A 14,193-nucleotide genomic window follows, 5' to 3' on the forward strand; every position below is an offset into this window, starting at 1 on the left:
TCTGATAACCAAGAAGAAAGTGGAAGAGAAATTGTTGAAGCTAGAAGTAAACGGAACATCTGCAAGTGATGAAATTCACCCATTTATATTAAAAGTAGCAGCAAAGCAGATGATCAAACTCTTGCCTATTTATGAGTGCATCCTTGGATTTAGAGGTCCCCACACTGGAAATGTACAACTTTCTCTTTTAATCATAAAGGCAGATCAAAGAGTGAAGTGAGTAATTACAGACCTGTAAACTTGACTTCTGTCAAGTTTACAGGTCTGTAAGGTTTCCAGGGAAAATGATGCAGTGTGGTTAAAGAAAGAGTAATGCATGATCATCTTAACAGGAATAATAACAGCAGAGAATTTTTAAGGGAAGATCATTTTGTCTGACCAATCTCATTAGCTATTATGAACAGTAACAAAGAAACTAGATGCAAAAAAATAATTTAACATCATACCGATATCTTAGATTTCTCTAAAGCTTCTGACACTGTACTATATGAAAGACCATTGTAGAAATTGGAAAAGTTTGGCATTAGGACAAGTTACTTCTGTGGATCAAAGGATAGTTGAGTGACAGAAGACAGGTATTAATGGGTATTGCTCTTGTTGGACTAATGTCATTAGTGAGCCCCTTATTGTTTTAAATATTTATTAACAATATCAATGAAGATATTGTGGTGGCACTGTATCATCTGCAAAAAAAAGTAATGTATGGTTGGAGGCTGATTTATGAGGCATACTACTACCAGGGGGGGGGGATTAAGCATATGGGCTGAGAAGGGTAGACAAGGTTAATAGTGATAAATGGGTAGCAGTAATTGCATAATAACATACCAATTGGTTGGTACCATGCTCCAGTTGGTGAGGAACAAAAAAAAATGTAGGGATAATTTTTAATCCAACTCAAAGAGGTGAGCAATGCAGATAGGATTTTAGGGCTGCTTATGGGCTTCTATGAATGATATACAGAAAGTTCCCAGCAGAGACAAGGAAGTGATTTATCCGTTTGTATAAGGCAGTGATTAGGACAGATCTGGAAGCATTATTTTAAGATGGATCTGTTGGAGCAGTTGCAGAAGAGAACAAGATTAGTCGGGGAAACAAATGGATACTGTTACCAAAAAAGACTTCAGTTCTGAAAATTGCTCAAGGCTTTAGGTGACTTGAACAAATTTAAACACTGATGGTATTCTTATTATGCATAAGGAGAGAAATATAAATTGAAGAAGGATGGTTGTATATATGCAAGATAGATATATGAAAATTTCAACCAGAGAGTAATGTGTTCTGGAAGAAACTTTCATTTGGTGTTGTATAAAGTGGGTAGTCAGAATGAATTTAAGGAACAATTAGAATTTTTAGAGGATATGCACAGATAGGTGCTTTTTTTTTTGCTTCTTTTTTTTTTGGCTGATGCTGTGTAAGCTTGCATCCTTGCATCATTTTCCACTACTCATCTGTAATAGTTGTAATAGATCATAAAAATTTTATGATCTATTACAACATTTTACTGAAAGTATTAATTCAAAAATGTAATATATAGTAAAAACATCTATGCCTATGACTCGTAATAAATATATGGTTCTGCAATTTATAATTTGTGGGGAAAATATTGACAATTTAAAGGAATAACTATTAGCTGTTTTACTTCTACTCCTGCTAATCCTTTTCTGTATCAAAATAATGCTTAAGTAATTATATATTTTGATGACCTATTACACTGTACTACCATCTTCAGAAAATGGACTTTTAATCTAATACATAGTAGAGCCTGTGACTTGTATGACAGTATCGACCATCATGAGCATAACTTCTCTTGACTTTGTAGGTGTTTTTGAAATTCTCCCCAATTCCTCTTGCCAGCTGCCCAAGCCAATTTGGAAGAAGGCCTTCAGGTCACAGTGTAATCCAACACTCCAATTCATTCCATGGGTGTTCCAATGTAGTCAAAGACTGGGCTTTGAACCAGCTAGTCACGTTATGCTAATAAAAACAGTATATTTCACTAGTATTGGCAATAGGCTGTCACAGATGTTCTCTCAGGTATGACAGCTAGGTTTGCTACCTGGGAGTCTAAAATACTGATGAAACTGATATACAGGTGAGAGTTGAGTGGACCATATTTTGGAAAATTTCAGTCATTCAGCAACAACCAAATCCTCTGCCTGCATGTAACCCTGTGCAAGTCCTGAAATACGGCACCAAATATACTGGAGTTGACTACCCAGGTGTGAACCAAAGTAATCAGAGGTTGTGGCGTGGCGTGGCATACACACCACACAGAGGAATGACATCCCTCTGTATTCCAGGCAATACTAGGTGAAAAATAAATCTCATTAACTGGTGCAGTACCACCACTTTGCTTATTGGAGGCTTGATATGGTGAAATGCTTGATCTTCAGAGCAAAGTTCCGGCAATACCCCATCTCTTCCGTCATGCAATTTGATTGATGTCTTTTGAGGTTATGATGGGCATCATGGCTAGATTCAATCATCCTTGCATTTCGAAGGTACAGTGCTAAAATGGAGTTTGCACGCAAGCCGCTAGATAGTGGACCAGACCAAACCTATTGTTAACTCAATAGGAGGTATCTGGATCAGCGAATGAATAATCTCACTGCCTCAACTCTACCAGATTGTGACTGGAGGGATCAAGTAGTGTATATGCAGGGAGTATTATCGAGACCAGGTTTTGGAAAAGAAATGGGGTTGGATATATTCTTGCCATGGTATGCAATATCCAAAAATTTCATTACCTCATTTATTTCTCAAGTATTTGAGGTCTCAATTCCAATCTCATTGATGTCCATTTTCACTTACTTATTCTGAGAGGATCCCAATTATTGGTTGATTCACCCACTGCTCATCTCAGTTGTCTTAATTAATTATTCAATGTATGATTCATTTTGCTTCAAAGGTGTTACTTGTGTATATGTCCATTCTGTTATTCCATGTCAGAGGTTTAATAATTTGGAATCTTCTCATTTCGATCTTCTCTGGCTTACGATCTCTCTACCCCATTCTGTCAATTTCATCTGTTACCTATGTCATTTTCCCACCTCCATTAATCACTTGGAACTCTTTGCCTTCCTGTCTTTGACACTTCCCTTTTTCTAGTCCAACTTTCTTAACAGTGAGGTAGTTTTCCTGGGTGATTTTAATTTTCACACCTCCAGCTAGCTTCAGTTTGCTAGTCACATGGACAAAGCTGATCGAGTTGATGAGGCTTATGCAATTACTAACAGCCTCACACAGATTTTTTCATTTACCTTCCAGAATACCAGACAATCCTAACCACACCACGAACAGCACTTCCAAGTATGTAGTTGAGATGAGTGGCCCCCTAGGCACCTCAGATTACAACTTGGTGATAGTCTCTTCTCCAGTAAAGCCTTTCCCCTCATGGCCATTCCAGAGGATCGTGTTGGTTTGGCATTACAAGAATGCAAAATGGGATAATCTGTAAGATTTCTATTCTTCTTTTTCTTGGTTGAATTGCTGTCAATGTTTGAATGTTTGCTGCGATTGGGCCAGAGAAATTATTCTTGTAGGGACCTTTACTCTGCACACCACCTTAAAAGCTTATCCTATATAAATATGTTAAGGCTATTTAAGATAAGATTGTTGCATATCATAATTGGCTTGAATCCAAATCTCCAGGTTCATTTTATGCCTACACCAAAGCTCCCAACAATTATAAAGTAGTTATTAATCAGTCCAAACTAGATTTTGAACAGGCTAAGAGTAGAAAGCATGCTTCTTATCCAAAAGGTAGTCAAATATTCTGGTCTTTTGCCGAAAATTACTGGCCACAAATTTTGCCCCTTTCTATGCCCATCTCTGTTAAAACCTGATGGTTCTATTGCCTGTTCACTTAAAGCCAACCTGCCAGCATCCTACTTTTCTTCTAACTTTTGAATTGAAAACCTTACTAAATAACCTCTTACCATTCTAAGTACACCTCATTCAATGCCTCCTGTGGTCTTCTGTCAAAACGATGTCAGAAGAATTTTGAACAGTTTTGATGCTAACAAAGCACCAAAGCTCCCAACAATTATAAAGTAGTTAATAATCAGTCCAAACTAGATTTTGAACAGGCTAAGAGTAGAAAGCTTGCTTCTTATCCAAAAGGTAGTCAAATATTCTGGTCTTTTGCCAAAAATTACTGGCCACAAATTTTGCCCCTTTCTATGCCCATCTCTGTTAAAACCTGATGGTTCTATTGCCTGTTCACCTAAAGCCAACCTGCCAGCATCCTACTTTTCTTCTAACTTTTGAATTGAAAACCTTACTAAATAACCTCTTACCATTCTAAGTACACCTCATTCAATGCCTCCTGTGGTCTTCTGTCAAAACGATGTCAGAAGAATTTTGAACAGTTTTGATGCTAACAAAGCACCAGGTTCTGATGTTATTTCTCCACTTATTCACAAAACCTGTGCTTCTGAGCTTACTCCTGTTCTCTGTCATATTTTTACACTTTCTTATTCCACTGGTGTTTTCCCCTTCTGCTTGAAAATTTGCTCATATCTAGCCAATTATCATCCTATTGCACTTACTTCTACTCCTAAAATAATGGAGAAACCCATTAACCGTCAACTCGATATCTAAAATTTTTCTGTTTTTATGTCCATATTGAGTCTTGATGCAACCATTCTAATGATTAAACAACAGTCACTTGTAATCAATGTCCTTACCCAGTTCACATTTTGATCAGTTTCATGGATACCAGAGAGCCTTGTTGTGTATCATTTTTCACATTCTCTCTTCTTTCTAAAAACCTTTTATGCCATTCAGACCCATAGTACCTTCTCCATAAACTTGACATGACAACTTAGATGGGTCGGAAAACTGCTAGCTTAGGGGGATACATGGACTAATAGATTAACAGCAGCCACTAGGAGAGGTGAAAATGATTCTTGCACTGCTTTTATTGAAATGCAATTGAGCAGCACCCTGGAAAGCAAGGAAATGGTGATTTCCAGGATTGCTGGGAGTCATAGTGGAACAAGTAAATACATGAGCTGTGTTAGGGTAGCTAAGAGTAGAAACAGGTGCATGTATACTTGCATGTACACCAATGCTAGGTAGGAGTATAGTTAATAAATTTGATGAGCTTGAAGTGCTAGTTAAGACATCAAAGGCAATTATTGTTGGGATATCAGAGATGTGGTGTCACACAGACATAAGCAGTGCAGAATTGAAATTTGGGGAGTACAATGTGTACAGAAAGGATAGACAGAACAGGAAGGGAGGAGGAGTCATGCTGTTAGTTAAGAAACACATAAAATCTTTGGAAGTGCATCGAATTGATGTTGGTGGACAATGCAATGTTGAGTCTGTTTGGTGTGACATAAGAACTGGGAAAGGATAAATGAGAGTAGGTGTGTGTTATAGGCCTAATGAATCTGATAAGTATAATGAGCAATTGTGCAGAGAAATAGAGTGAGCCAGTAAATCAGAGTGTCTTATAATGGGAGATTTTAATTTCCCAGAGATTGACTGGAATTTGTGGGTTGTTCACTCATACACTAGCAAGGCTTTTGTGGATTTATTGGATTTCATTAAAACTGAGGCTGATTTGTTGTTTGATTTTTTTGTTTGTCATTTTTCTGGCAAACTCCAGAAACACAAGGTTAGCATTAGCATTAGTAGAGGCGTAAGAAAGCAAGCTTATACACAGCTTGCTTTCTTACATTTCTTGCTTTCAAAAAAAAAAAAAAAAAAAAAAAAAACGCTCCCATTTCATCCCTCCATTCATTCTAAATGCCTGTTCAGCTCAGCCTTAAATTTATTTAGGCTATTAGCTTCAACAACAAAAGATGAAAACCTGTTCCACCAATCAACTACCACTGGCTAAAGGCAAATTTCCACACATCTATTCTACAACTATCTTTCCTCAATTTGAAACTGTGTCTTCTCAGTCTGAGCAAGAGGAAGAATCCCATCAATGCCTACTCTCCAGGTTATGAAAACTTGTCTCGCTACAAAGTGAATGTTGAAATGTGACTTGGCAGACAATTAGGGAAGGGTTCAAAATTAACTGCTCTGTGTGTGTAGTCTCATTATTAAATAGCCACACCTTGTATATATATAATTTAAAGGCTATGGCACACTTTATACGAGGGTGATTTCATTCATTGGTTAATAACTGTTTAGTTTTAACTATGTTTTGAACTTTCTGATTCTTATTATTTTTACCTTTCTTCACCTTATTTAGAATTGGTTGGCTTGCACGTTCCTTACAGATTAGTTTAGTTTATAGATCCTGGCTATATATATTTGGTTTAATGGTTAGCTGTCTGTTGGACTAGCTGTTTTTTTGCCAGTAAACTGTCAAATAATATAGTAAAATATGCTATGAACTTTGGCTAGCAATGGTGCCAATCTCTTGACCTAGGTATAACTTATAAAAGTCAAAAATGGATAGCTTTAGTTTTGTGGCAATGTTATTACCTTTCTAGGTGTGTGTGTGTGTGTGTTTAAATTCTTAATCTCAATTTAAATTAAATTCAATTTGAGAATTACATATATTGAATATGTATTATTTTTTTAGGATCGAGAAGGTCATCTTCGACCTAATGGACAAGGTTATGTAGATAGGTCTAGGTCACCGTCACCCATTCTACACAGACGGCAATCCTTAACTCCTCCTCATAGCCGAGGGAGGTCTCCTACGCCTATTCGTCGCTCACCATCGCCACGGAGACATCAGCATGAATTGGGTTTTTCAGAAACTGTCACAGACCTAGTGGGTTTAGTCCGAAAAGGAAGTAATAGAAGAGGACGAACAAGAGGTTATTTCTTATTATATAGATATATATTTACAAAATTAAAAGAACATCAAAATAATGGGAAGAGGAGGAAGACTGTTTAGATTTAAAAATTCAATCATTTTTCAACAACAACAATCAGAATTCTCAAGTTTTCTTTGCCTGTGGCTAGGCTGTTTGTCTTCTTTCTGTTGCTATTTCACATTCTATGGATTTTTGTTTCTCCTTGTAGGATGCACTGGATGTCACTTGGCCCAAACAATGTAGAAAAATAATGAATTGTACCATTGACCTGAAAATCGATTAGCTGGAAATAACTAATTAGTACTTATATTCCAGGTTAAACATATAACAGGTATAAACTTACAATATGCATAAAGATTGAGGGTGCATTTATACATATATGTTAATTAGGTCATATACCAATTAAAGTTTGTGCTTTCATTAATTTGGAGCTGTCCCACAGCAACAAAGTGGCCAACTTGTGAAATAAAGCATGACAAACAACTGGCTTTTATATGTACAGATACCTTTTTTCACTTGTTTTGTCAGTTGTCTTTGGTAATATTCTATAGTTTTCACATTGTTACCTATAAGACAGAAAATTTTAATAGCACTATGTGAAGCAAAAACCTATTAGTTTCCTTCAAATTTAGAAGGAGAGAAAGAGACATCTTAAAAAATGTTGTTTTTTTATTTAATATATGAAATGTTCCCATCATAACAGTGCACTAAAAAGAAAAAATCATTATTACACTGATATAACAGTTGTACAAATCGCAAGTAAAATTTATATACTGGTAATGTCCCACTGAATTATTATACTTATCCATTTCTTAAATGCCACCTAAAAACATCTTATATATCTTTACATCTCTAAAACCATTCTGAGTCACACACACTATACAAAAAAAAGGTCCAAGTTCAAACCTTGACAAACAACAGTTCAACAAACTCAAATTCACAAAATTTACACACATAATATATCATGACCTTAGTTGTTTTGGAACAAAAATAAAAAAAGCAAACAAACAACTTTGTTCGTTTGTTTGCTTTCTTTTATTTTTGCACAAAAGCAGGCCAGCCAAAGGAAAGCTATCAGCTTTTTCCACTAATTCTGGAAACAGCAATTCATCTCACATCTCTAAGTGGTACTATATCCCAATTGCATTGCAGACCCATTATATTTCTTTTTCTTTAAACAAAGTAAAAGAAGTTGATCTGTAATTATAAATTATTTTCATTACCCAATACTTTACTATAGAGTAATATTATCTGCTACTGCATAGAAGTAAACACACACCAACATTGTGCATACAATAATGTAATTTATTGCAGTCTCATTGTTGGTGTAAGTCAGGAATGACTGACTGACAGGGTACACGCCAAGAGTAGCATACATAGGAAAATAGATGTAAATAAACTATAGAAGTAGCCTTCACTGTTTTTCACTAGAGTCGAAACTAATCAGTTTGTGGCAGCACACAAAAAGTTTTATGTTGCATTTATATTAGAGCTTATTTTTGATGTACAGGGTGGAAAAGGTTCACCACCATTGTTATAGGTGGTGAAGCCTGCAAACCAAGCATGAAGATCTATGTTAGTAGTATTTCCTGATTGCACATTTCCATGCACACTCAGGATTCCACAACTGAGTAGCTAAAGTGAATGCTTTATTAGATGCATTATGCCTTTCATGGGCAAGACAAGTTGCAGAATTGTGTAATTATAGTGGATCCATGAGTATAGTTTAATCTTAAATAAAATCAAAAATAAACAATGTTAAACAATTATAGGTAATGATTTCCAAAACTGCAAAGGTAAAAATATCAAAACAAAAGTTTTAAACGAACAGTTCTATAGTTATTCATGTCACCCTTTGATCTCCCTTTGTGAATTGGGGATACATTCGCACATCTCCTCTCTGTGGGGACCTTCCCTGAATCCAAGGATGCTCTCATAATTATGGCGAAGGGTTTGCTTATTTCCTTCACTGCCTCCCTTCCTCCTTTAATATAATTGGATAGATCCTATCCAACCCTCCCGTGCCTTTCTTAAGTTGTCATTTCAACAATTTCTCCTCCACTTTCCTCTCAGTTATTACAAAATGATTTAGCTCCCTGTTAGAGTTTGATAAACTTCTGGCATCCTATTCCCTAAGGAATTCCTGATGTATGAATGTAGGTGCAAAATACTCATTCAGTTTGCTGAATGAGTATTTTGAACCGTTGCTGTTTTTCTTTGCATCCTTCACCAAAGATTTCCCTTAATCTGACTTTGCTTGCCTGGCCTCCTTTGTGACTTGATTTTAGACTAGTTTATATCTACAGTAGGCTTCTGTGTGGCCCGATAATTTATATGCATCCCGTGCACTTTTCTTCTCTGCCATGAGTTTCATCAGTTCATCAGACATCCATTTTGGCCCATACCTTGAAGAGTATTTCTTAGTTATGAAAATCCTAGTAGCTTCTATGGTTAATTCCTTGAATGCTTCCCATTTAGAATTTGCTGATGGTAACCTCATCAGTTGATCCCACTGTATAGAATTTCAAAAGTGTCTGAAACTACTGTAGTCATGTCTACAAAATCAAAAGCCCCTCACTTTACCCTTGATGGTAGTTACATCGTTAAGTAAATCCCAAATCAATACACTGTTATCACTGCCACCTAATGATTCTTTAATCTGCAGATTCTTAATGCATGAATAATCATTGCTGATAATCAAATCGAGTATTACTCCCTCTTGTCACCTCTCTAACATGCTGCTGTAGAAAACATACAAGGACCTGTACGAAAGTAATGCCTCCTAATTTTTTGCTTTCAAATGTCACACCATAGATCATTTTGTGTGTCACCGAGTGGTTACTAGAGGTCTCTAGTTTCACCATACTGAGTAGTGCTGTGATCCGTCTCGTGAGTGCTGCACACGGATAGTTCAAAATGGTGGATGTTACAGATATACATCAAGCAAACAGTTGACTGAATTTCTTATCAAGGAAGAAGTGACACCTATCAAAATCCATACACTTCTCAAAAATGTTTATGATGACAATACTGTATATGTGAGTAAAGTTAGACATTGGGTAAGACACTTTAAAAGTGGGAAAAGTGACATTGTTGACAAGGCCTGAAATGGCCGGCCCATAACGTCAGTGACAAGAGACAACAAAAGCCAGTTCAACACACCACAATCAACTCAGATCAACATGTGGAAACATTGAAAGCCTGCATCCATAGAGTTCAACCAAACAAAAACCTTAATGAGGTTCTTCTTCTCCATGAGAGTGCACAACCCCACACCAGTCTGCACACGATGGAGGCCACTGCAAAACTGAGGTGAACTGTTCTTCCTCACCCCTCTCATACCCCAGATCTTGCACCTTCCAACCATCTCCTCTTCAGCCTGCTGAAGGATGTAGTACATCGAACCCATTTCGCAGACAACAACCAACTCAAGCACAGCATTCACAAAGCCCTCCAGAGCAAGAGTAAGGATTTTTACAGGATTGGAATAGTGTCTGACTCAGAGATGGTGGAAGTGCATAGAAAATGATGGTGACTTTGTGGAAAAATAACTGTTTATTAATGATTGAGGATTAGTTGATGTGAAAGGCATAGTTATAGGAGAAAAGAAATAGGAGGCATACTTTCATACCACTCCTTGTATGTCCAATGAATTCATATAAGGCTTGCTAGTCTGTGAGTGACTAACCCACAAGTTCCAGTCAATATCTGGAAAGTTAAAATCACCCATTATAAGACAGTCTGATTTACTGGCCCACTCTATTTCCCTGTACAGCTGTTTATTGTACCCATCAGAATCATTAGACCTATAACACACTCCTACTTTCATTTTCAGCATCATCAAGATATACGACCATTCCTACAATATAAGGATCAAGTTCTTCACAGGTTGAGAGGACAGGATGTCATCTTTGCCCTGGATGCCAATGCTAAATCTACCCTATGGAGTATCCCAGTCACAGATAACAAAGGAGCAGAATTAGAGGACCTAATTATAAGGCATAATCTCCACATAGCAAACACTCCAAGGCACTCTCCGCCCTGCAACACACCCACAGGTCAAATGTATCTAGATATTACCCTCAAAAACCACACGTCTCCAGACCAAAATACAGGAATGGAATATATACTCAAATTTGAAACCAGCAACCATACAGTACTGAAAACAATTCTGACAACAAACCCACCACAAACATCACAAGATACAAACCAAATTAGGCAGACTGGGAAAAATTCTCTGAAATTATTAATAACAACCTAACTGGCCTCAGGCATTTGACATTGGTAACACACCTGCAGAGAAGCAAGTGGATGTTATCACAAACAACATCATCATAGAAGCGTGCAATGATTCCATGCTCAAGCAAAAGAGAAAACCGTACCACATTCCTTGGTGAACTGACCAACTCACTTCCACCAGGAGGCACATGCAAGAAATCCGAAAGGAGTATCAATGAGTGCACAGGAACAGAAACCCAATGAAATTGATCGCTTAATTGAAAGGTATAAAATACTGAGAAGAGGGAAATCTATGCAGACAAAAAGTAAATATAAGTAAAGGCTCTTGGTCTGGTTGCAATGTTTCAATCTCTATTTCTAGGTCATGCCTTATGTCAGTATAACATATGTTTCCATGTCTCCACTTCCCCACATATGCAGTGGGAATCTTCTGTGAGATTAAATCTGTATAGTTTCTCTTTGAGTGATCCATGGCCTGTTCAGCATAGTTGTTGCATGGAAGTTGGGGGCAAACCATGATCTATTTGCTTTGGTAATTTCAATAACAGAAGGGATATATTTGTCAGTCACTCTGCCCAAGTTATCAGCATCCCATCCCATTTCCTCTGCCATTTGTCAATTAATAGACTTCTGATTCTAGTCATTTCTAATTTAGTCCGTTGGGTCGACAGATATGTTGTTATGGATTATAGCAATTGCCCATTCTCTGGTGGTTCAAGAACTGCTGGGAGTCAGCATGCAACAATTAAATATATGGGCAGTGTTAGAGTAACTAAGAATAAGAACAGGTGCATGTATACTTGCATGTACACCAATGCTAGAAGTATAGTAAATAAATTTAATGAATTTGAAGTACTGGTCAAGACATCGAAGGCATATATCGTTGGGATATCAGAGACATGGTGTCACACAGCTATAAGCAGTGCAGAATTGGAATTTGGAGAGTACAATGTGTACAGAAAGGACAGACAGGACAGGAACAGAGGAGGGGTTATGCTGTTAGTTAAGAAACACAAAATCTAAAGAAGTGCATCCAGTTGACATTGGTGGACAGTGCAATGTTGAGTCACGTTGGTGTGACATAAACACTGGGAAAGGGAAAATGAGAGTATGATTGTGTTATAGGCCCAAGTGACTCTCATGAATACAGTGAACAGTTGTACAGAGAAATAGAGTCAGCCAGTAAATCAGAATATCTTGTAATGGGGGATTTTAACTTTCCAGATATTGTCTGGAACTTGTGAGATAGTCACTTGAATGCCAGCAAGACATTATTATTATTATTAGCCATATGGTACAAGGAAGCCTGAGGCTTATGCTGCACCAGCCAAAAAAAAAAAAAAAAATTCCTGAGTTACCCCCTGAGAGAGAGAGAGAGAGAGAGAGAGAGAGAGAGAGAGAGAGAGAGAGAGAGAGAGAAGTACAAAGGAATCACCAAGAAAGAGAAGAATGATGATATCCAGCTCAGGACCCTGGGTTTGCCAAGCCCATACTCACCAGATGTGAGCCCCCAGGGTTAGACCTTTGTGGACTTATTGTATGATTGTTTTCTACAGCAACGCATATGAGGCGCAACCAGAGGGAGCAATACTCTTGATCTGATTATAATCAGATCAAGAGTATTGCTCCCTTTCTGTACACATTGTACTCCCCAAATTCCAATTCTGCACAGCTTATATTTGTGTGACACCATGTCTCTGATAACAATATATGCTTTTGATGTCTTGATCAGCACTACAAATTCACCAAGTTATCAGCAGTGATTATTCATGCATTAGAAATTTGCAGATAAAGGAACCACTAGGTGACAGTGATCACAGTGTAATGATATGAGATTTACTTAAAGATTAACCCCAGGGGCTCACATCTGGTGAGTATGGGCTTGGCACACCCAGGGTCCTGAGCTGGATATCATAATTCTTCTCTTGCTTGATAATTCCCTTCTACTTCTGACTCTCTCTCTCTCTCAGCTGCTGCAGCATAAGCCTCAGGCTTCCTTACATCATATAGCTAATAATAATAATAATAATAATGTAACTACCATCAAGGGTAAAGGAAAGGGTTTTTGCTGTCGAAAAGGGGACTACAGTGGCCTCAAGTGATGATGTTGAAAACAGTGAATTCTAAATGGGAAGCCTTCAAGGAATTAATCTTGGAAGCTACCAATTTTCATACCAACTAAGAAATACTGTAAGATTTAGGCCTAAATGGACGTCAGATGAACTAATAAGGCTTGTAGCAGAGAAGAAAAATGCAATGCATGGGATGCATATAAATTACCAGGTGACAGAGAAGCATATGGCAGATATAAGCTAGACTATAATCAAGTGAAAAAGGTGGTTAGACAAGCAAAGGATGCAAATAAAAACAACAAAGACTTCTTTACTTATGTAAACTTTAAAAGGAAGAGGATGAATCAGATTGGTCCACTTGATATTGATGGTTCGACTGTTGATGATCCTGCTCAGATAGTTCAGAAACTGAATGAGTATTTTCTATCTACGTTCACACGAGGAGGACAGAAGTATACTAAACTCTAACAGGAGGCTAAATGATTTTATAAATGATTTCATTCATTTTATAAATGAGCTAAATGATTTCAGGGATGGGATACACTTAAATAGAAAGGGTGCAAGAATATTTCCTGATGCTATCGAGGCAGAGTTAGGTGGGTTGGAAAACTGCTAGCTTGGGAGGATACACAGAATAATAGATTAACAGAAGAGGCTGGCACAGGTGAAAGTGATTCTTACTCTGCTGCTATTGAAATGTAATTAACCAGCAGTCTGGAAAGCAAAGCAATGGGAATTTCCAGGATTACTGTGCGACACCAATGCTAGGAGTATAGTTAATAAATTTATGAGCTTGAAGTGCAAGTCAAGACATCAAAGGCAAATATTGTTGGGATATCAGAGACGTGGTGTCACACAGACATAAGCAGTGCAGAATTGTAATTTGGGGAGTACAGTGTGTACAGAAAGGATAGACAGGACAGGAAGGGAGGAGGAGTTATGTAATTAGTTAAGAAACACATAAAATCTAAGGAAGTGCATCCAATTGATGTTGGTGGACAAGGCAATGTTGAGTCTGTTTGGTGTGACAAAAGCACTGGGAAAAGAATAATATGTGCGTGTTATAGGCCTAATGAATCTGATGAGTATAATGA

The 14,193-nt window shown here is 37.4% G+C and overlaps 1 protein-coding gene across 1 annotated transcript in view; it reads left to right on the forward strand.

Moving 5' to 3' along the window:
- The window catches only part of LOC150080869 (voltage-dependent calcium channel type A subunit alpha-1-like), a 1,489,217-nt gene that overhangs the window by 1,427,015 nt on the left and 48,009 nt on the right, over nt 1-14,193 (forward strand). Inside the window, exon 44 of the mRNA XM_090381686.1 lies at nt 6,548-6,788. Coding sequence (XP_090237812.1) covers nt 6,548-6,788 — 241 coding nt within the window. The remainder of the gene's footprint in view (nt 1-6,547; nt 6,789-14,193) is intronic.

Source organism: Mastigoproctus giganteus, chromosome 9, assembly GCF_048544385.1.
Source record: "Mastigoproctus giganteus isolate SK-2022 chromosome 9, ASM4854438v1, whole genome shotgun sequence".
NCBI classification, from domain to species: Eukaryota; Metazoa; Arthropoda; class Arachnida; order Uropygi; family Thelyphonidae; genus Mastigoproctus; species Mastigoproctus giganteus.